This window comes from Electrophorus electricus, chromosome 19, assembly GCF_041902795.1.
Source record: "Electrophorus electricus isolate QZ-2024a chromosome 19, ASM4190279v1, whole genome shotgun sequence".
In the NCBI taxonomy this organism is placed as follows: Eukaryota; Metazoa; Chordata; class Actinopteri; order Gymnotiformes; family Gymnotidae; genus Electrophorus; species Electrophorus electricus.
In genome coordinates this window covers 394,921-419,733 of record NC_137515.1, presented here as the reverse complement: position 1 = coordinate 419,733, position 24,813 = coordinate 394,921, and the positions used below count along the sequence as shown (strand labels likewise).

Sequence of the window (24,813 nt, the reverse complement as noted above, 5' to 3'; positions counted from 1 at the left end):
ATGGCCTAAGGAGGAGATAGAAGCCACTGACATCAAGACAAGGAAACTCCTCACAATGCATGGAAGGTTTCATCCCAAATCCAGTACTCGGGGGCTGTACACTAAAGCAGAAGTAGAGGTGCTGAAGACTAGTGAGTGTCAAAGCCACTATCCAGGATGAAACGATCAAGATCCAAGAGTACACCAGGAAGATGTCCCCAAGTGGTGAAGTGCTTAGTGAGTACATCACACAGCAGAAACCTGAGGAGGAACAGGAACCATCATGGTAGGAAAAAACCCTGCATGGTATGTACCACCGGCAGATAATGGAAGTGGCTGATAATGAAAACTCTTACCAAATGGCTGGAAAAGGCTGGATTGAAAAACAGAATGGAGGCATTAATTAAGGAAGGAACAAGATCTGAATAAAAGGTCAATAGAGGCTGGGATCTACCACACCAGGCAAGACTATCTGAGACATAACAGGATACTCGCAGGCAGAGAGTACATGGCACACCATAGCCAAGTGGTTGGCACAGTGTACACAAACATTTGTGATGAGTACAGCCTGGAAGTTCCAAGGTCAAAGTGGAAAACAGTCTCAAAGATGGTGGAGAATGACCAAGCTAAGCACCTGTGGGACTTCCAGATACAGACTGACAAATGGTAATGGCTAACCAACTGGACATAGTAGTGAAGGATAAACAGCAGAAGAGGGCCATAGTGATAAATGTGGCAATCCCAAGTGATAGCAACACCAGGAAGAAGGAACACAAAAAGAGCTAGAAAAGATATGGAAGGTGAAGGCAACTGTGGTTCCTGTGGTAATCAGGATGCTAAAACTGGGAGAATGACTCCAGCAGATCCTAGGAACAACAACTGAGATCTCTATCCAGAAGCATGCAGTCCTGGGAACAGCTGGGATACTACACAGGACCCTTAAGTTCCCAGGCCTTTGGGAGAGGACCTGAGCTTGAAAGGAAAACAAGACTACCCAGGGGAGGGTGAGTATTTATTTATTTTAAAAATTCTCCAAATACACACACATACATCTGTGCTGGGTTGGACCCCCCAATGCTTTCAAAACTGCCTTAATTCTTCATGACAGAATTTACAAGGTGCTGGAAACATTTCTTAGAGATGTTGGTCCATTTTAACATGACGGCATCACACAGTTGCTGCAGATTTGTCAGCTGCACAACCATGACATGAATATCCTGTTTCATCACATCCCAAAGCTGCTCTGTTGGATTGAGAGCTGGTGAATGTGGAGGCCATTTGAGTACAGTGAAGTCACTGTCATGTTCAAGAAACCAGTTTGAGCCTAGTGCTCGATATCCTGCTGGAAGTAACATCTGAAGATGGGTACACTGGGATGGACATGGTCAACAACAATACTCAGGTAGGCTGGTTTAAATTAATTAGTTATTCATAGTTAACAGGAGAGGCACCCGGCATGGTCTTCTGCTACTATAGCCCATCTGTTTCAAAATAAGACATGTGCATTCAGAGATGCTCTTCTGCATGTTATGGTTGAAATTCTTATTTGAGCTACTGTTTCCTTTCTGTCAGCTTGTACTAGTCCGGCCATTCTCCCCAGACAAGGTATTTTCACCAAGAGAACTGCTGCCCATTGGATATTTTCTCTTTTTCAGACCATTCTCTGTAAACCTTGGAGATGGTTGAATGTGAAAACCAGACTAGATCAACAGTTTCTGAAAGACTCAGACCAGTCTGTCAAGCATCAACAAACATGCCATGCTCAAAGTCACATAAATCACCTTTTTTCAGCATTCAGATTGAACTTCAGCAGGTCATCTTGAGCATGTCTACATGCCTAAACGCGTTGAGATGCTGCCATGTGATTGGCTGATTAGATATTTGCGTTAACGAGTGGTTGAGCAGGTGTACCTAATAAAGTGGCCGGTGAGTGTGTACATTTCGAATTACTATGGAATGAAAGAATATTTAATTCATGATATTTCAAATAATGTAATTACCACTATCAACAGGCAGATGGCAGTTATGTGCCATAAATTAAGTATTCTTTAGAGGACATCTCCAGTGGACCATTACTGTAGTCCTGGAATGTGGACCTAATCTGTCGGGGAGATAACTTTCAAGGATGTTTGTAAAATATTCTAAGGTGCATTTTATATTGTAAGGTGTGACGGTTCATTGTTGGTGTTCACTTGGTAGTGTTACTAGACTTTTGACATTTTTCGTATTTGTCTTGTAATTGAACAAAACTATACTATACTGCAGTTTATCCTAGCACTCTTTGATCATGCTTACATTAGTCCCATAGTTCGATACTTTCACAAATATCTTTAAACTCCATTTAAGGGGGTTAGTCTCGTATCAAGTAAATATACATAAAATAATTTTATAAAATTGCACACATTTCCTTTAATCAGTATGATAGCTTGCTTAGAGCTGATCCATCATAAAAACGTATTGCGATTATTATTTAGAGGCTAGTAGCCCTAATAAATTTATATTTATTTTGCTATTAAAGTTACATATATACCCATCGACAGTTGCTTTCTTTAATTCCAAACTGTTAGTAATTTAAAACAGGCAAATGTTCTTTTGCATCTGATCATTTCGGAATCAATAGGCTAACATCTTAAATACAGTTATGATAAAGTAGATGTTAATTTCAAATGGAATTAATTTATCTGCATAGCGGTATTTCAGATTTCTTAGTAAAGTTCGACGATCAATGACTGTGAATGTGTAGCTTTTATCCATTTCCACTGTGTACTGCAACAATTAATGAGAAGTATAAAGGCGGAAGACGCAGCAGCCTAACCAACTGCACATGCTCAGAAGGTTGTTTTTCACCAAACTGGTATAAGAGCTGGCTCGGGACCGAGGATCTGCACGAGCACAGGCAGCTGCGTTTGCCAGCAACTCGTAACAGCCTGAAGTGCTGTTATTGAAGACTTGATATCTCGATGAGTGTCTTGCGGCTGTAGCACTGAACCAGCCTGCAGCATTTCTGCATGGCAAAATAACTGGTCAGTGCATAAAGATCATTCTTAACTAGTGAAATTTTCATTTATCTTATTTTTTCGTTTGAGGCAGTCGTAGACTATGGTGCTAGGAAAGGTGAAGAACTTCTTCGTCAGCTATGACTGTCTCAATGACAGCAATGTCCCTGTCTTTGCCAGTGGGGATTATGTCTCAGGAAGAGTGATCATCGAAGTCACTGGAGAAATTCGTGTGAAATCTTTGAACATTCACGCCAAAGGTCTAGCGAAAGTTCGGTGGACTGAATCACGCAATGCTGGATCCAACACTGCTTATACACAAAATTATACAGAAGAAGTGGAGTATTTAAACCATAGAGACGTCTTAATCGGACATTACAGAGGTAAGGAGCATTTCGACTTGTGCACTTTTTGAAGCGAATGGGCTGTCAGAACGATGCTCATAGCGCTGCAATGACAGATGCTCCTTATTGTGCTTTTGCGTGGGCTTGTTTGGTTAGTTCTCTTTTTGATGTGAATAGCGAACATAGTCATCATATCTGTTATTGAAATCCTTGTTAAAATTCATGTTTTGGTTGAATGTGAAAATGACCAACGGAATTAAAAGGTTTCCAAAACAACCCATGCAGAGACGTGATGTTTGGTCCAATGAATGGATACTCCCAAAAGAGTAGAGCCAGTAGGCTGTTGTACAGAATTATTCGAAATGCTTAAAATATGGCCATGGATACAAATATTTTTTCTACAGTTCGATTAAAACCACATCGATACTGAAATGACTTTCCCCCAAATTTACTGCGGGGGTGGTGATAGGTTAGTGTACAAAACACCATCCTGAAAATCATTAGCCTACTTCTAAACCGTTTACTGTTTTAATGCTAGTACTTGGAGGTATTCGATTCTTGATTATCTTTCTTTAATAAAAGAGACTTAAATGTAGAAAAATTCCAAATTAGTTATATTACTTTAATATTTGGGGCATTCCAGTAAGTTTCTACCCTTTGTTAGAAGCGGTTTAAACCTGTTCAGAAACTGGATGTGGAGAGGGGGGTTGTGCGGACAAGCCTTTCTTTCGGATTGGTGGAAGTACTCGTGTGTGTCGAATGACCTCATACCTTTGCATTAGTGTCAAGACTGTATTACAACTTAGTTGCAGCTGTGTACCTCTGTTAAAGGCACATTTGAATGTCTTTCTATTATAAGAGACCAAAAATAAACTTTTGACATAATGTCAGATTCAGTGACGTGCCACAGTTTATTTAGGCAACCTATAAAACATTCGAATGCCACAAATTTCACATTTTTAAAAAAGTAAATTTAATAATTTACAATTGAAACCTTTTCAAGGACGTTGTAATAATTAACGTGGTCTGATTTTGCCTCATCATCTATGCTTTAAATACATTTTCTCTATGTAACAAACATTTGAATATGTAGCTCTGTAATTAAGCATTTACCAATAAAAGTAAACTGAAATATATTTTCTCTGTGTAATTATTTAAGTGTGTAGAACCTGGTGTGATTTGTGCTCGTATTTGCCAACACAAGCTTTTCTTTGAAGGCATTTTGCAGTACATATGCTTGTTCCTTATGAGGGCGCTGTAAACCTGTTCTGAATGCTGCCTTGTAATATATTGGCGAGGAAATCCGGCTGAGGGCGGCTGCTCGCGCCGGTTTAGTCCGGTCTCTTCTAGCTCTTGGCTGTCTTTGAGTATCGGCCTGGTGGCTGCTTACTGCAATACTGCTGCTCTTTGGGTTGTCCTGGATTGCTGAGTTGGCAGGAAAAATAGTTAAGAAAAAAATAAAATATTTCAGAAATGTTTATAAAAAATAAGAAATTTGTAGTGTATGAATAAGATTAAATTAGTTACACAAATAAACAAATTCTATTATGCATATAGAAATAACTGATAATACAATGTCACAAATGTTCATAATTTTAGGAATCACTCACACAATTATTCTCTGAACTGGTTTACTTTTTGAATACTTGGCTCTGATTGAAACTACCCATTTTGTTTGTTTTGAACAGTTTTTTCTTTACTCTCAGGGTTCATGTGATGCCTTTTTTGATTGCTGTCTATATATAATTTTTTATTTTTTATTTTCCCCTGTATGCTTTGTGCTTAGGAATTAGGAATGTTCCTGGTTTGGTATATAGAATGTGATGTTCTTTTGTTGTAGATGATGACAACTGTGAAGAGGGCTCAGATGTACTTCACTCAGGGCGACACGAGTATCCCTTCAGCTTTGAACTCCCTCAGATGTAATTATTGCTTCAGTTCTTATTAACTGACCTGCTTCCTTGTATGTGTATAATGATGTATAATTATAATGTGTATAATTTTATTATTTGGGCCAAATTACCAAAAAGAGCCTCAATATTACTATCAAATGCAGTATATACATATTTTGTATATGGTGAGATGCTCACGTGTATCACTAATGTCTTTTCCTTCCCAGGCCTCTGGCTACATCATTTGAAGGAAAGCATGGAAGTGTGCGCTACTGGGTAAAGGCTGAACTGCATAGACCCTGGCTCCTGCCCATGAAAGTCAAGAAGGAGTTCACTGTCTTCGAGCACATCGACATCAACACCCCACTGTTGCTGGTGAGAGGAATTCACTACACCATCTCTAGAAAGTGAAATACAGTTGAGGGAGTTTGGCATGGTAATATGGTTTAAAGACTTATATACTGCTCTTTCCTAATTTCTTTCTTTATTTTATTTACAGTCACCCCAGGCTGGCACAAAAGACAAAATGCTTTGCTGCTGGTTCTGCACCTCAGGGCCTGTTTCACTAAGTGCTAAAATTGAGAGGAAAGGCTACACTCCAGGTAAGATGCAAAATTCTTATCAATCAGTTGTTCTGTGTGCTTTATTTTAACTGAAAGACACTATCAGTTTATATAAATCTGTTTGGTTTCATACAGGAGAATCCATCCAGATCTTTGCTGAGATTGAGAACTGCTCCTCTCGAGTAGTGGTACCCAAAGCCGCCATCTACCAAACCCAAACCTTCTATGCCAAAGGAAAGGTAAAGGAGGTCAAACAGCTCATTGCTAACCTCCGTGGGGATTCATTACCATCTGGCAAAACTGAGACATGGGATGGCAAGTTGCTGAAGATCCCACCCATCTCCCCTTCCATACTGGACTGTGGTATTATCCGTGTGGAATATTCCCTCATGGTGAGTACTCGGCTCAAAATGTAAAATTTAATATGACTACAATTACTTACTGGTAAGAATAAAGTCAAAGATATTCTTGGCTAATTTTGTCTGCTACACAGGTATATGTGGACATCCCACGTGCTGTGAACTTGACCCTAACTCTGCCCCTAGTGATTGGTACCATACCTCTCCACCATTTTGGTAGTCGTACCTCTTCTGTTAGTAGCCAATGCAGCATGGCCATGAGCTGGCTGAATATGGCCATACCAGAAAGGCCGGAGGGTAAGACACAGATATACATCTCTCAGCTCAGAACCTCCTGGGGGTATACATTACTCCACATGAATTAAATTGTAGGTCAGTAGGACCTAGGGGTTTGTACTGGAAATGGAAAATTATACTATGCATGATTTATAAGAAACTATAAGCTAGGCTTTGGATCAAACATCTTACCATTTTCATTCTGATTTAATGTTTCTTTGTTTCTTTCCCTTCAGCTCCTCCAAGCTACTCAGAAATAGTGACAAACGAGCAACGGCAGAACAGAACACGAGCTGCCAGCAGGGATGAACTGGAAGGACCACTGTATGCTTACATCCAAGAGTTCCGTTTCCATCCTCCTCCCCTGTACTCTGAGGTATGGAAGAGGTCTAATCTAACTAAAGATTCACCAGAATGCTTTGAATGAAGACAGAGATACACCATGATTATTTATTTATTTTTTAGATCGACCCCAATCCAGAGCAGGAGACCATCACTCAGGACAGAAGGTCTGATGCTTGTCCCTCTCGATGAAGGAAGATCAGAACTTGACCTGGTTTGTCAGGGGTTTTGTAGCTGTCCCACTACTGGGGTTTGATCTTCCTCCATAAAGAGACTTGGAGAACCAGACTAATTTGCACTGTAGAAGTTTGGCTTCAAGGAGATGTGGCAGAGTGTGGAGGTTGTCCTCCTGATCAGATCAAGCCCAATGACCTATTACAAGTTCTGAAGGTCTCAAGCGATCTTCTTGTCTATCCATGGTTTTGGATCATCGACAGAGTTTGGAAAATCAAGATGAACTGAAAATAATCCAAGAGTGCTCAAAATCAGTGCCCCAAAATATTAGGCCCTGATCCTCCCTTTTTGCTCTTTGAGATATATTACCAATCAGCATGATGATGTATTGTGCCCATATATGCTGAAACAAGATTACTGGCTTTATATGTCATAATTCCATTACTAAAAGTTATGAATAATGCTGTACAGAAACAAAGGCATAACTGTAGAGTATTAATTGATGCTTTATGGGTCTTCTCAATGGCAAGGTGGATAGGTTGCTTTAATGTCATTCTGTTTTCAGTTTTCAAATACTGGTGGTGAGGTGAACCTGACAAAGCCGGCAGTATGTGGTGAGATTGGTTAGCACAAAACATGCAGGTAACATGAGTGGATCATCTACTGGCTGTGGAGGGCTTACATTCAGGTGGTCTTTTAGTCTCTCTGTCATACAACTGCAATATTTGAAGTGGTGAGAAAAAGATCACCAGAAAAGACTGAAGAATCCATGCAGATATGTGAGGCATTACATTCCTTTTTGGTTCCCCCCCCAAGTCAGTGGAGCTGGCAATCAGCACCCCAGACCTCTTTTGTCAGTTTAACTTATAACAATTTAAATGAGTGTCACATTTGTTTTCAAACTCATTTAATTTTGATGGCCTGTTTTAGTATGATTGGCCTAATTACAAGTAGCACTTTTCAGTGAATGACAATTGAGGTTTAAAGAGCAAAGCAACATAATCGATTTTAATAAATTAGCAGTTATGATGGTGGAAAAAGCAGAAAAAAGAAGTTGGACAAATTGTATGCAAAGACGTTTACAGATGTACTGCATATGAGGGATGAGGGAACTCCCAATGAGGGAACTCCCAATGCTTATTTATTCTGAGTGATAGAACATAGTTCTGTGGCCTTGGTAAAAATGATCAACATTCATTTTGTTATAGCAGTTTTCATGATATTTCCACATTTATTTTCATACACTGTGTGCTTGTATTTACCTGGTTGAGAAGGGAATGTTATGCGGTGTTAAATGTACACCAAAATGAGTGTCCTTTATTTTGCAGTTGTGTTTGATCAAGATGAGTTAGTGTTCAGTTGCATAAGTATTGCTCCTTGTTTCCGAATTCTTTTAAATGTACTTCCAGGTAATTACAATCCGCTGAAAGATGGTGTTGAAGTAAGATATGCATTTCAGTTTGGCAGGTCCATAGCTATCGATTCTGACTTCCATCTCCATGTTACCTTATGTTGGATTTCACAGACTGAGGGGTCTGAACTAACTGAAGCTTCTCCTAAAGTTAGATAAAAGGTGCAATATATTTTTGTTTGTTTGTGTCTTTTTACAGTTTTGTATCTTGGCATGTTGCTCACTTTTGTATCATGATTTTGTAGAATATGTATATTATGCCACAGTGAATGTTTGTTATTTGTTGTCTTCAACAGATAAATAAATAAGGTGTTTTCTACAAAAAAGGCATTTTTCTTTTTTCCCCTCCATGTTTTTTTTTTTTCTTCCACTAAATTGATGGATGTGGATGGGGCACTGTTTTGTTTATTTCTTCTAATGGCTTAACGGTTGTCTGATTTGATACATTTACACTCAAAGGTAGGTGACATTTTCCAAGCACATCTAATGAATACATGAATAAGTTTCTTACAAGTCTCTACAAAGGATTTAAGAAAATGCTGTAAAAACAGTGATCAGGCAAGAGTTTAGAGTTTCACAAAAATAGAAACTTCATGAATTGGGGGTATCTGCTTATTGGGCTCCAGTTTTGTTGTCACTGTTCCAAGTGCCTAATTGTGTAAGCTGTTGCTTCTGTTGTTGGGGACCGGAGGGGTCTATCATTTGCAAGATTAATTCCTAAAACATCTACGTTTACATTTACAGCATTTGGCAGATGCTCTTTTCCAAAATTACTAAAGTGCTTTGTCATTTACTCATAGAATGTATCCTGGACAGTACAGTAGATTAGAGTTCAAGATACAATTGAACTGTTGAAACACAGGAATCAGTGCTGATGCCTAGAAGTGCAAAACACATATACACACTCTCATACAATGATAAGAGCAATAACAAACAATACCCTATAATAAGTACTAGAGTTTCAGTTACCCAACATAAGTGGAAGATCAATGGTCATTTAAATATTACGCAAATATATAGGTCTTCAGTCTGTGTTTGAAGACTGCAAGGGACTCAGCTGTCCAGGACACAGAAGAGTCTCCATGCTTGTTTTCAAGAGACAGCATGGTGTTTCAAGTCAAGCTGTAATTGAGGTTTGAAGTACTCGTTAAATCACATACATAGATACTAGGAAAGCTTGAAATATTTTATCAGGGCAGATGCAATGTGGGACATTACCATGTCATGCAGTAAATGCTGATGAGACGTCAACCTTATTGTATCCTGAATGGTATCACTACAGCCCCGGTTCAGTCTGGACTTATTATTATTTATTATTATAATTTATTATAAATGGCAGGCTTTACACTATGATTACAATCTAAAGTGTTATGTAACAGATAATAGAGTAAAACCGAGAGCAGGTGAACTCTCTGAAGTGTAGAATATAGCAGAAGTGTTAAAAGCTTAGGCTATGTAATCACTGAGCTTAGATTTCAGAAGATATGCATCATTTTTGTGTATATTTCCTGAAGTATAAAACAATAATAACTTGTTGGGTCAAAGTAGGCATAGAAGGGCACTTATATGCCATAATACAGTCTGTTACATTAAATGATGTGTTCTGATGACATTTAGGTAGGACTTCAAATTTACTAGAGTTTCCCATGGGGTTGATTACACTGAACATTATTTCTGAATGAACATGTTGTACTATATAAAATATCAGGTGTCTTTTTAAAGCTCACCCTCACAGACTAAGTAGTCCTGACAGTGAGCCATATGTCAGAGTGTTCCAGGCCTTCAGATACATTTCAGACTTTGCAAGCTGTAATCACTCACCTCAAGCAGTTGATGACAGGTTGTGGGTTTTCTCATATTAAACCCATACAAGCCAATTAAATATCTCAGGAACTTTTCTGTCAACATCTTTTAATATTTATTAACCATATATAATGTTTAGGTCTTAACATATATATATATATATATATATATATATATATAAGGAAGTTGAGTAGGGTTTCTCTGTGTAAGACAGGAGGCAGGCAGCAGCAGTGATACCGCATGTAAGATGATGAGGGAGGGAAGTTCTTCTCAGCATGGGGAGGGAGTGCTGTAAGGGTCAACAAGAGTCTAGTGACATCTGCATGCTCCCAGAACACAATGTTCATTTAACATTATACCAACCCTTCCACTCTGTATCCACATGTCAGTGGTCTGTATCTGAAATCATACCAAAGAGAGCTACCACCAAGCAGAGTTTAGCTCCAGCCCTAAACTTTCAAGAGACAGCATGGTGTTTCAAGCCAAGCTGTAATCGAGGTTTGAAGTACTCGTTAAATCTGATGTGGACAGCTACTTGAAGCCAATGAATGGAGTGCAGCAGTGGTGTGAACTTTGGAAGACTGAATACCAGTCATGCTGCTGCATTCTGGATAAGTTGTAGAGGTCTGATAACTCTTAGAGGAAGACTAGCAAGTAGTTAGTTGCAATAGCCTAGCTTTGAGATCACGAGAGACTGCACAAGCACCTGGGCAACTTCCTGTGAGAGAAAGGGCCGAATCCTTGGTATGTTACAAAAGAGAAATCTGCAAGACTGGGTCAGGTATGAAACATGAGTTTGAATGACAACTGGTTATCCAAAGTTATACCCAGGCTCATGATAAGGGCTGGGAGTAATACATCTTTATATACAATCTGGGAGGTTCCCTGAGGAGGAAGTTATTGTTCTATTCCTCTAGTATGTAGTAGGGTGTTCTTCCTAAGGACCAACTAGTGCTCCTGTACAAGGGTATTGATGTTCTTGAATACACAGGCTTCAACTGAGGGCCCTCATTTAATGCTGAGAAAAGATGCCTAATCTGCTCACATTTTCCTCCTGTTTTCATGGTTCAACTATCAGGTGGAACAGATGTGGACTCTAGAGAGCATGGATCCCTAACCTGTTCTCCTTCTCTTATCTCGTGGCAAGCTGGAGCCCTCTGTCATCACTGCTCAGTCTTGCTCTGCTTGAAGAGGATGTAAAAGCAAAGCTTTTAGGCAATAGCTTACAACTCATTATTTTGAATAACAAATAATATCCTATACTTCATATCCATCTATAAAGGAGTTACTCCCTGTATTTTCTATGATATATGAAGCTGACCAAAAGAAGAAAGATAAGACCAGGATGTCATCCCTACTTTTAAAACAAACATGTTAAATAAGTTTAAGTGTTCCTAGTGTCTCTATGTCATGCAGCATTTCACTCATCTTAGAAAACCACACACTATATGTATTCTCATGAAGTCTTTATGTTTATGTTAACTGCATTATGTTCTTATGAATGTAGGCATGTATACTGTAGGAACATGCACTTGATTTAAACATCCAAACATGAAAGAAAAATGTAAGTGGAATTTTGTAGCAGTGTACTGCAAGAAAAATTGGACATATCATCTTTCATATTCCCTAAGCCACCGTTCCAGACAGAGATTGTATTATCTTTTCTGAGCTTATGTAATCATCTAAAAATGGATGTGGAGCTCCAGGACACTTTCTTAATGATAACCCTAGCTGGGAGCATGAGGGGTAGTAAGGGGAGAGCATGATTCCGTTCAAGGTTTGACCATTCAAGCCCTTTAACACCTGTCCATTGCTGTGCTATTAAAAGGGACAAAATTGATGCACTTGATACTCCTTGTCTACCTTTCAGATGAGTCAGTGTGCCATGAGAGTCACACCTCCTCAGAGCCACACTACCTTCGACTCATACCTCCTCAGAGCCATGCCTCATCAGAGCCATGCCTCATCAGAGTCACACCCCAACCAAAAGCAAATCAGCCTCTGCATGACGTCTTTGGCTGGACTTTTGTGGACTGTGGGAGTTTCATAATTTTAAATTTCATACTAATGGTGCATAACAATATTTCTTATGGCCCCAAAAATGTGTTGCTTCCTACATTTTTATAGCTAGTGTCATTTGTGTATTTATTCTCATGCAACTTTAAGGGATCTGACTGATAAGATAAGGAACAGGCAGAATGGTATAATAGCTTGTCTTGTGTGCCTTACCCTGAAATACACCACACACAATCCATCATTTATTTATTTAATTTTAGCAGGGCTTGGCTGAGGTTTTGGAGGTCCAATTGAGAACACTCCCTTCCTTCTGTTTATTCAAGACGAGCTACTGTTCCCGTGATAAACAAAAACTGGTTTGGACTAGCCTGGGAGCAAGGCAGCCCGAGAGGAAATCCAGTAGCCGTGTGGGCAGAGCTTCTTGACATAGATACTAGGAAAGCTTGAAATATTTTATCAGGGCAGATTCAACGTGGGACGTTACCATGTCATGCAGTAAATGCTGATGAGACGTCACCCTTGTTGTATCCTGACTGGTATCACTACAGCCCCGGTTCAGTCTGGACTTATTATTATTTATTATTATAATTTATTATAAATGGCAGGCTTTACACTATGATTACAATCTAAAGTGTTATGTAACAGATAATAGAGTAAAACCGAGAGCAGGTGAACTCTCTGAAGTGTAGAATATAGCAGAAGTGTTAAAAGCTTAGGCTATGTAATCACTGAGCTTAGATTTCAGAAGATATGCATCATTTTTGTGTATATTTCCTGAAGTATAAAACAATAATAACTTGTTGGGTCAAAGTAGGCATAGAAGGGCACTTATATGCCATAATACAGTCTGTTACATTAAATGATGTGTTCTGATGACATTTAGGTAGGACTTCAAATTTACTAGAGTTTCCCATGGGGTTGATTACACTGAACATTATTTCTGAATGAACATGTTGTACTATATAAAATATCAGGTGTCTTTTTAAAGCTCACCCTCACAGACTAAGTAGTCCTGACAGTGAGCCATATGTCAGAGTGTTCCAGGCCTTCAGATACATTTCAGACTTAGCTGTAATCACTCACCTCAAGCAGTTGATGACAGGTTGTGGGTTTTCTCATATTAAACCCATACAAGCCAATTAAATATCTCAGGAACTTTTCTGTCAACATCTTTTAATATTTATTAACCATATATAATGTTTAGGTCTTAACATATATATATATATAAAGGAAGTTGAGTAGGGTTTCTCTGTGTAAGACAGGAGGCAGGCAGCAGCAGTGATACCGCATGTAAGATGATGAGGGAGGGAAGTTCTTCTCAGCATGGGGAGGGAGTGCTGTAAGAGTCAACAAGAGTCTAGTGACATCTGCATGCTCCCAGAACACAATGTTCATTTAACATTATACCAACCCTTCCACTCTGTATCCACATGTCAGTGGTCTGTATCTGAAATCATACCAAAGAGAGCTACCACCAAGCAGAGTTTAGCTCCAGCCCTAAACTTTCAAGAGACAGCATGGTGTTTCAAGCCAAGCTGTAATCGAGGTTTGAAGTACTCGTTAAATCTGATGTGGACAGCTACTTGAAGCCAATGAATGGAGTGCAGCAGTGGTGTGAACTTTGGAAGACTGAATACCAGTCATGCTGCTGTATTCTGGATAAGTTGTAGAGGTCTGATAACTCTTAGAGGAAGACCAGCAAGTAGTTAGTTGCAATAGCCTAGCTTTGAGATCACAAGAGACTGCACAAGCACCCGGGCAACTTCCTGTGAGAGAAAGGGCCGAATCCTTGGTATGTTACAAAAGAGAAATCTGCAAGACTGGGTCAGGTATGAAACATGAGTTTGAATGACAACTGGTTATCCAAAGTTATGCCCAGGCTCATGATAAGGGCTGGGAGTAATACATCCTTATATACAATCTGGGAGGTTCCCTGAGGAGGAAGTTATTGTTCTATTCCTCTAGTATGTAGTAGGGTGTTCTTCCTAAGGACCAACTAGTGCTCCTGTACAAGGGTATTGATACACAGGCTTCAACTGAGGGCCCTCATTTAATGGTAAGAAAAGATGCCTAATCTGCTCACATTTTCCTCCTGTTTCCATGGTTCAACTGTCAGGTGGAACAGATGTGGACTCCAGAGAACATGGATCCCTAACCTGTTCTCCTTCTCTTATCTCGGGGCAAGCTGGAGCCCTCTGTCATCACTGCTCAGTCTTGCTCTGCTTGAAGAGGATGTAAAGCAAAGCTTTTAGGCAATAGCTTACAATTCATTATTTTGAATAACAAATAATATCCTAAACTTCATATCCATCTATAAAGGAGTTACTCAACAAGAGTCTAATGACATCTGCATGCTCCCAGAACACAACGTTCATTTAGCGTTATACCAACCCTTCCACTGTGTATGCACATGTCAGTGGTCTGTATCTGAAATCATACCAAAGAGAGCTACCACCAAGCAGAGTTTAACTCCAGTCCTAAACTAACATTCCTGATCCAGATAATCAAGACCTTCAGTAGCATCTTAACGTAGGAGTAAGGTGTGCTAGATATTAGGGTTGGATCTTCATGCTTCATTAGATCTTCAGCTTTGGATCATCAGGGCCAGACACGTGCAGCTGTAGCACTGCTTAGTCCGTGGCTATCAGATCACTGTGTTTCTGTGAAAGGGTGAATGAACTCCCATTCACAGAACCACATCCCTGCATAACCCCCCCCCCCCCCCCCCCCATATCATCTATAGGTATCATCTTTACAATCACCAAATGAAAAGGTCAGCATTTAGACTGAATCAGACATATTAGATTAGTGTTGGAACTAAACTCTGCAGAGCAGTAGATCTCCAGGACAGGACTTCAGAACTCCTGATGTGGTCAATATGTTGACTGCCTATATATAATTTCATAATAATACATAATAATACTTAAACAGTAAAACTGTTTCAAACATTATTTTAAAAATGGCAACTTGGTTTGCAGGCCATATCACTGATGCAACATTAATTTATTTGCACAAATTGATAATGAGTTGCCAAACTATTCATTTTTATCATGTACAGTAATACAGAATAATATGTAAATGTAAATACTACAGTGTGTGTGTGTGTGTGTACAAAGACACATCATTTGACCCTTTGATTTTATTGTTAACGTCGTATTTAGTAGTGGTAGTTGTAGCTTCAGGTGTTTTTGCTGATGCTACGTCAACACGCTCCTTGCTGCTAGGATGGTGCTAACATTAGCATTCTCCTCCCGGCCCATATTTAGTACTGGTTCTGGTTGAAGCTCTGTTGTGTCTTTGACTCTTTGTGCCCCTTTGAAGCCAGACCAAGACCGTTATTTAGCATTAACATGACTTGTTTTGTACTAGACTTGTAGAGAGAACAGGAAGAGGTAGTATGTAGTGCCTCATGCAGTGCCAGAGTGGGGTGGGGAGGGGGGGGGGTGGAGAGTATGTGAAGTTTGTGAGAAGAAAAAGTCAGGGCATGCCAAAGAATAAAATGTAGAAGCCCCTGTACGAGTACTGGTGAGTACTGGCCCACTTCGAGCACAATTTTATACTCTCGCCTGAATAGACTTTAAGCACTGCTGTCACATGTGCTACTTATTCTGTGGCTCATTTCTGGATTTTTCTGTCTGGGTTTATGAATTTGCAGTTGGTTGCCTATATTTCTATTTGTGAGTTGTCCCTGCACTTTATTGTGGATTTTGTGAATTGTGATTGTGTATTTCTCTGCCTTGTTATTAAAGTCTGCTCTTATGTCCACCTACACGAGTTGAACACTTCGATCTGTGATATTTTTCAACAGTGATACTGCAGTCAGTATCAATTTTGTGAAGTCACAGACATGCTGTGACTGTACAAGCGATCTGCTGAGAGAGACCCTCTTCATGATCCCCATCGTAGCAAAGTAGCATGTAAAGAGTAGTGCTATCACCCCTGCATGACCTCAGTTTATCATCCCTGCATATCCTCAGCCTGTCATGTGCTCTACACGTGACATCTCCATCATTGTCATCATTTAGCCCTTTATCAAAAACAAACAAACACCAAAAAACACCAAAACCCTCCCATCAAAACAAGGCAAAAAGGTATTCATTACTATTCGCTCACCTATTATTCACTACTTCACTAACAACTAAATATCACAAACAGGGTAAAAGATCACAGGCCACATACACACCCACATTCATATACATATATAAATTAATATGTGGTTACACTAGTAGATAAAATATTAGTCTTTCATTCCTAAAAAACAATAGGTTAAGGGTGTGGTTAACAGAAGTGAGATTTACTTCTGTACTCATTCTGAATACATTAGTAACCAATGAAAAGTAGAATAAAAGTATTCTTAAGACTCTTCCTTCTTGTACATGACAGGTTGAATCTGTCACAGGAGTCCCAGAATTCAGGAGCATATATGGTCTTGGATAAAGTGCAGGGAGCAGGGGGCCCATCCGGTCTGAGCCTAAATCATGTAAGTAGAAATGTGTAGTCACATAAAAACAGTCACATAAAAAGACTGGCATAATAACTTAATAAAAGCCCCAAATCCTCTACCAGAAGGATCAATGCCAAACTATTTACACCTTATCATCAGAAGTGTCTACCATTGGTATCAGCATGCGGTCAGGTGTGCCCTGTGCAAGCATCCAGGTGCACTTCCAGCTCTCACCCTCAGAGGTCATCATCCCTGGAATACTGACTGGTTTCCTCAACACCTGTTTGCAAGCTATATTTATGAAGTCTTGCCAACTCAGGTATGCATTTGTGAGACATTGTAGTCTCACAAATGTGGTAGTCTCTCAAGAGGCTTTTTTTTTGCACTCTGCTTGACATTGCTTTTTGGTTTATGCTCTGTGTGTTTTTGGTCCTGTTGGTTTTCCTCTTTTGATGTCTTGCCTGTGCCTTTGACTTTGACTTGGATTGCTTGTGGGAATGAATCTGCAAATGGATGTCTCAGTGCCAGCTTTACCCATGTCTGCTGCAATGACGGGAAATCCAGAACTGTCACTCGACTGTGAGTAAAGAGAAAGATGGAGCAAGCTTCACTGTTGAGGTCTGCATAGGTGCACCAGTTTGAGCCCCTTAGTTCCAACAAAGGGAAGTCAGCAGTTTGCTTTCAGCGCTGGATTGCAAAAAGTGCCACCCAAGTAAGAAATGTCTCCAAGAACATAACAAAGATGTCACAGCAATACCAACCTGCACTAATGAAATCACCAAATCCTGTCTTGAACCTTTGTGCTAAACAAGCCATTTGTCATAGTCAAGTGGCCAGTGTGTCACCCTGGACTGGGTGACCTGAGTGATGGTTTTTATTGTTAAGTGTGTGATTTCAATAAATTGTCTTCAGTTACTGCATCGAAAAATTTTAAATCAGCCTTTTAGCAAGGTGAAATGAACAGTTACAAAAAACAAAAATTACATCAAACATTACTACCTAATCTTTTCAACAAACATGATCATCATTATATCATAGACCTTTTAAAAATAAAATAAATAAATTTAGTATTACAGTTTAGAGGGATTTAAAGTACCAAATGCAGAACCTGGTTCTCTACTTCTTTGCAGTAACGCAACATTTATTCTCATTGCTTATATTATGTATTTTTTTTTATCAATGACTAGCAGTTTTCTTGAACAGGGATAATTATAGTCTCTAATTACTTAATTTGGATGAAAACTGATAAATATCTACCCAGAAGTAAAAAGTGTAGATGAAGTGTATCAGTGGCCTTCTAAGTCTGCTGTTTTGTTTGTGTACCTACTATTTCCTCTTTTCTGGGAGTTCTCCTGAAACCCAGACAACTGCTGCAAGAGTTCCTTTTACATTTGTGTGGTAGATGCCTGTAAATGCCTACTGAGTTTCACACAGCAATGGTCTAAGAAGGTTGAAACGGAATTTTACAACTCATTCTGTAATATATAGGTGACATTACACTATGCACTATTTTGTGCAGAGTGTTTTGTGCAAATTGTCAAAGTAGGCACTAGTGTTTCAATATGTCAAACTCAGGGTAGTTTCTAACACTCAGCCTGCATTTTTCTGTAATGAGACTTTTTTGTATTCAACACTGCATAGGTCTCCTAAACGCACCCTTACAAGTGAGCTTTAACACTCACTTTAAAGTGAGCCCTGCAAAATTTCAATCTTCTACACTGCACGAACAAGAACACTTGATTGATGTCAAACATGACGAGCAGTTCTAGATCTACTACATTAAGCGTGCAAAAAACATTCTGTTCACATCTGAGGATGTCAGACAGTGGTTTTACAGAGGTATTGGTGTGTTGCAGGGAGGAGCTGCCTTCATCTGTTGCCTGATGATGATGATTTCAGTTCTACTGCCACTGATAGTTGGGTAGTTCAACAGAGAAATTGTAAGGCATGCTGAACAGTCTGTACATTTATCCAGTGTCAAATCTTACCTGCTGTGACTTTCTCATAAGATTTCCTACATAATTGCTTACCATAATTGCAAAGAGAATAGCATGACACAAGATATGTACTCAACAATGAATTACAAGACTGCTCCAGTATGCAGCTTGTTAAACCCAAGGTATATTTTGTGCAATATGTTTAAGACAGGAATGCTGTTGCTATTTGAAAGTGAATTTTTGCTTGATTGTTATTAGCAAACCCATTACATGTTTTTTCCCCATGTGCATGAGCCATGTGCTATTTTTTCAAAGTGCAAAATGGGGAATGCATTTAATTGGCAAATTAAATCGTCATTATTAGGAGACATTGCATTTTGAAATGAAGTAGGCTATTACTTTAAAAGGTTATTGGGGTATTTGCAGTTTAATTTGCAACATGGAGGGTAAACTCTGTGCTGGACAGAGAGCAAAGCGGATCCTATCATGCATCTTATCATTGTAGGTATCATGGCAACTTAATCACTTGTTTCAGGTCATACAGCATTTGCCTTCGTTTTTCTGCATAAATAAAATGTCCTTACTGAGCTTGATGATGAAAACTTCCACTAATCTGCTTAAAGATGGAGCAGTGAGCTGATCACTTGAGGAGAATGTTTGCAGGTAATGAATCTGGTTAATCACAGGAACCAGGAACTGATGAGAAAGCTGACAATGAAGAAAGTAGCAGAATAAACCTCCAAGTTAATAAAAGGTTTGGACTGTTGTGACACTTGGAAATGCAAATGCCTAGAAAGTCTCAATACTATTTTGACAGCAACATTTCTTATTCTCGTTTTAAATTTTTTTTCTATTTTCCTATTTTTCAAATTCAAACTTTCTATTCCTTATATCCTTTTCATATAATAATGGATTTGCAGACACAGAGTTACTTGTTCATTAGATAAATCTGGCAGACTAGCCTTAGTAGCTCCAGCTGGTGTTCAGCTTTGAAAAGGGCAAAATGTATGGCTTTGAATGTATTGTCATAATAGCAGATACTAGGTGTAAAGATTATAGTATCTCCCAAATCAGTTCTTCTCACACAACAATATCAAGGCTTTCCTGGGAATGTTTTTTTCCTAGGAAAAAACAAAAAGAAACAAACAAATAAAATAAAAAACATTACAAAAAAACCTACCAATAGCCAGCGATCCTGTTGCTGAAAACTGCATGTGAATCAGAGGGGTCGAAGGACACTGGCAGGAACTATGAATGCAAACAGATAGGCCACAACCAAACCAGTTATATCTGAATTCAAAAGTGCGCAGAATATCAATATCGAAACACAGTTATCAGACTTTGTCTTGAATCTGTATCAACAGCTGGGAAAATATGTGATGAATTCTGGTTTTAATCATGCTAATGAAAGGATCAGAATTCACAGCAAAAAACATAAGCTTCTGGAGCCATCATATTTGGTGGTACAGGCTGGTGGTGGCAGTGTAATGGTGCGATGAATTGCCCTGAAGAACATCTGAACAGTCCAGTATATCTAGACATTATCACTGTCTGAGTTCTTCTCTTTAGTTATAGTTTATCAACACTTTGTTGGACATTTCTAGTATGAAAATGCACTATGACATAAGGTAGATATCATCATCACTGAATGGTTCTGGGAAAAACAATGTCAAGATTATATTGCTCAACACTACTGAGTATTTTTGGAATTATTTGGAACTGATTATTTACAGCAGCTGACAGTAATTTTCACCTGGTGTAGAATTCCTGCACAACTAACCCAGAATAATGGCAAATCCATGCCCAGGAAGATTCATGCTGTTCTGAAGACCAAATGAAGTGAGACACAAAACTAGCTGGATGGGTGTGTAGAATAAACTATCAACTGACAACAGTGTATGTGATCATCTTAAGCTTATGACAGCAAGTCACTGCTCAGTATCACTCAGCTATAATCCTTTCTTAATATGAATCATGAAATGAATGGGGACAAAAAGATCTAATACTGAGAAAATATCGGCTGGAGTGGCTTTAATTGTTCTTGTGCTGCCAATTTAGTATGTTGAGGAAATTATCAATGAATTAGGACCTTATAATGTAAAACAAAAATGGAAGTAGTCACAATTTAATAGGAAAACATTTTTGCTTTGTATTGTGGGACGAGCCAGGAAATGGTCTTTAACCCTTTTTTATTGTTCTGAAACCCTTGAACCCTTGGTAATGACAATCAAAATCCATTTTATAAAAGGCATCGAACATCAGTTTGGCCTCTGTGTAGATGACACTTGTTCATGTTTAACAGCCCTGCAAAGCTCTGGAGGTGGAACAGGGCTTTGTGAAGGAGACTCAATAAACATATAGGGAAAAGAAAATATACTGAAGAGATACTGTTTTGCATAACCAATACTGAACAAACCACCACTTTAAACCAATATCAAAGCACATTAATATTAATTCTGTATATCACATTTGTCATTTTCCATATTCAAATCTTTTGAACATCATCAGCCCACATTATTGATTTATTTGTCCAGCAATAATAATTGTTTTCAAACCCTTATCTAATCCTTTAAAATAAGTCTCTCTCTGCCCTGACATTCTATCCCACTTACCTAGATTGACCTGCTCCCTCAACCTGCTCCCCTTATCACCTGCTCCCCTTATCACTCCATTTTGAATGGAGTGGTGTAAGTAAGTAATTCAGAAATATAGAGAGGATAACGCCAATGTTGGAAGTACAGAAGGTCTAGAAATCTAAACTAGGCTTAACATTACAATGGCCTTCAAATTATCCATTAATTATAATCCATTATTATAGAAAAAACTACTGGAAATGCTGGAATTAGCATACATCTTAATCACATGACACATGTCTTTATCATTCACACTATTCAGGAACTAAATCCTCAGGGGACAGTGGAGTTCCTCCAGCTGAACCAGTTCTTTTGGTGTTTACATAACCAATCAGCTTTCTCCCAGCAAGAAAACACAAGCTAGAACACATGTGATCTTTGACACTAGAAAAGCATGTCCTCTGGAGAAGGCCTAGCACTACAGCCTCTAGTGTACTTTACTACTGTTGCTCTCGCTGTGCTTAGGTGTCTGGCCCTGTATTTCAGTACAGCTTCTTATTCAGTGTGTTCATTTTAAAAATCTACCTAAAAATAATTGCATGCAATAATCCATAATGCATTGAATTCTCTTCCCATCTGAAATCTGAAGACAGCATATGACAGAAAATTCCCTCCTCTCTCTCTGCAAAGTGTAAGAAGCTGTCAGAAGAAGGTACCCATTATTTCAATTTGCAGTTGCATACTGTGTTGTTACAGCTAACTTCTTTACGTCATATTATTATGCCATAGAAAGTCTTGGGTTCAAATTTATAATATATTTATTTTATTTACAGCATAAGGCTTCAAATTTAGTATATTTTTCAGGATGATTGAAATCATATAGACATTTAATTCTTGATAAGTCTCTCCCTTTGAGAGGTCTAGTAAGATACATTCATTACATTTGGCAGACAACATTACCCAGAATGACTTATATATTTAGCAGTAAGACAGCAGGTGTGCTCCCTGGGAATCAAACCCATAACCTTGGTGTTGTTAGTGCCTTTTGTGAACTGCACTACCTGGTGAGCTATTGTTCTTCACATCCATAAACTTGAGTTTCTTATACTGATAGCAATACTCACATCTAATGGTAAAAGCTAATTATTGAACCTGTTATAACAAAATGAATGTTCTCTGGTTGGGTGATTTGTTCTGGGTGCTAATCCTTTCAGTACATACAATAAGTTAGATATGTATTTTAGCAAAAGATCATTTGGAAAGAGTCAGTATCCCAAAGGCTTTGTGTATATGTAGCTCTTTTTTAAAAGCCATGGGAGAATCAATACCATTTTTGTTTTTGCCTGTTACAAGAGGCTGGCTGTTGTATAAAATCATGATAATATTTGCAGATTTAATTAGACAATATGGCTGATGGCCAGACCGCTACTCTTGGCCTTTTTTGACAGTTCTACCTGAGAAATAACATTGCATATTCTTATAACATGAACCACATTTTATTTAACCGTATTAATGTAACTGTAAATGTACCAGCATTCACCAAGGCTTCCGTAGGCAGGAGTGAAAGGCGCCTTTATGAAAATCAACTAGACCCCCTTCCACCTAGACCACAAATGTGAGAGAACACTCCAAACTTCCCATCCCAGATCTTACTCCAACACTAGTAACCCTGTAAGTTAACTTGATAGTAATGCAGATTTATATACACATGTGAATGGTATAGTCTTTATATTCTACATTCTATACATTACATTCTATATGGTATGTTTTTGTATTATTTTAAAGCAATAAGAGGTTGATACACTTGGGACAGATGGTCAGTTAAGGTGAGTGGTATGGTTTATATGGCACTGCGGGAAGGAATAATACAAATCAGCAATATAACTATATATTGGTAATATATATGTAGATTACTTTTTTTCATACACATCACACCATCTGACAGGGCACTCACACACCTTGTCAGTTGTCCCCTTCCTGTGATCATCAGTGTCGACAACCCCTTAGAATCTGTGAGCACTGTTCACCAAATAGCATTATGGTCCAAAAGGATATGCCTGGGGTGAGACTAGAACTAAGGCTAACATTAGTATACAGGTAACACAAAGAAATGTGTTTAATTCAAGAAGAAATGAGGAAAACAGATCATGTATTTTTTGAATAGTGACCACTTTAATTTACTAACAAGTAGGTGAATATGGGTAATAGAATTCTAAATGTAGGTCTTCATTGTCGATTAGAGGATTTTCCTCTGTTGTTCCAGCATCCAATCAAAGCAATGTGTTAATTTCTGAACAGATTGCCTCAGTGACTAATCCTCAAAGCAAAAGCAATCGTAAAGTAATACACAGGACTATCACATTCACTCAAGACCCTTCTGGCTGTCTTACCCGAAATTAACCAGGCAGGCATCAGCAAATCCCTCCACCCATAAGCAACAGAGTTCTAGCTGGTGTGAACAAGACAGTTCTGTCCTCAGCACCACTTTTGTTCTTTATGAGCCTGCCTGAGCTGGAGCATTTATCACACATTTAACCTCAAACAGCAAAAGTCAAAACTCCTAAATTTTGCTCTAATTATATGCCTTTAGAGACTTTAAAAATAAAATTGAAGCAATATATTGTACACTATCAAGTTCAAGTTCAAGTTCAAGTTCGGTTTATTTGTCACATACATAGTCATACACAGTACAACACGCAGTGAAATGGTGGAGAGTGCTCTGTCCAAACTGAGGAAGAGAACCAGGGGTGCATAGAGAAAAAAATATATATACAGATAAATATATATATTCTATGTATGTACAAAAATATATTAACAATGTATGTACAATATATGTATATTATGATTATATACACAATGTACAATGTATATGGTTGAGTATATATGTACACAATCTACAGAATGTACAGATCCATTGTATAGTACCATATCTACAGTTGTTGTAACAGGTTAATTGAGTACAAATCTAAATCTATATATACAGATGTACAGATATACAGTCATGTTACGTGGAGTGGTGGTGGTCCCCACAGTTTATCAGTTTCCCTGATTCAGGGCTCGAATGGCCTGTGGGAAGAAGCTCCTCTTCAGCCTCTCTGTCTTGGCCTTCAGGGAGCGGAAGCGCCTCCCTGACCTCAACAGAGAGAAGAGTCTATTGTTGGGATGGGTGGGGTCCTTCACAATTTTCCTGGCCTTGGTTTGGCACCGCTTGTAGTAGGTGGTCTGCAGGTCAGGAAGTTCCGAGTGATGCGCTCTGCTGAACGCACTACCCTTTGGAGTGCTTGTCTGTCCTGCTTGGTGCTATTTCCAAACCAGACTGTGATGTTCCCCGTGAGGATGCTCTCGATAGTGCAGGTGTAGAAGTTCCGCAGTACCTTGGAGGGCAGTCTGAAGTCCCTTAGGCGTCTGAGGTGGTAAAGACGCTGACGAGCCTTCTTTGCCAGGGAGCTGGTATGGCGGGACCAGGACAGGTCCTGCGAGATGTGAACACCAAGGTACCTGAAACTATCTACTCTCTCCACCTTGGTTCCACTGATCCTCACAGGTTGGTAGTGCCGCTCCTGCTTCTTGCTGCAATCCACGATCAGCTCCTTTGTCTTACTGACGTTTAGGAGGAGATTATTTTCCTGGCACCAGTTTTCCAGGTGTTTAATCTCCTCCAGGTAGGCCCTCTCGTCGTTGTCCGAGATCAGACCCACGACAAC

The 24,813-nt window shown here is 39.0% G+C and overlaps 1 protein-coding gene across 2 annotated transcripts; it reads left to right on the top strand.

Moving 5' to 3' along the window:
* The first annotated feature begins 1,266 nt into the window (after positions 1-1,266).
* arrdc3b (arrestin domain containing 3b) lies at positions 1,267-8,662 on the top strand. Of its 2 annotated transcripts, none has more exons than XM_081702608.1 (8): positions 1,267-1,381; positions 5,160-5,241; positions 5,439-5,586; positions 5,711-5,813; positions 5,910-6,166; positions 6,268-6,430; positions 6,646-6,785; positions 6,875-8,662. In XM_081702608.1, coding segments are annotated over exons 2-8 (882 nt in total). In that variant the 5' UTR covers positions 1,267-1,381; positions 5,160-5,239; the 3' UTR covers positions 6,944-8,662. The 2 variants fall into 2 exon arrangements, with proteins under 2 accessions (XP_081558734.1, XP_026875235.1); XM_027019434.3 differs by lacking the exon at positions 1,267-1,381 and adding an exon at positions 2,677-3,358.
* The last annotated feature ends 16,151 nt before the right edge of the window (positions 8,663-24,813 follow it).

Excerpts from the sequence above, each read along its gene's own strand:
- arrdc3b (XM_027019434.3), top strand. The coding sequence starts at position 3,079 with ATGGTGCTAGGAAAGGTGAAGAACTTCTTCGTCAGCTATGACTGTCTC. Across the intron at positions 3,359-5,159 it reads CTTAATCGGACATTACAGAG|ATGATGACAACTGTGAAGAG; the intron begins GTAAGGAGCATT and ends CTTTTGTTGTAG. Across the intron at positions 6,167-6,267 it reads GTGTGGAATATTCCCTCATG|GTATATGTGGACATCCCACG; the intron begins GTGAGTACTCGG and ends TCTGCTACACAG.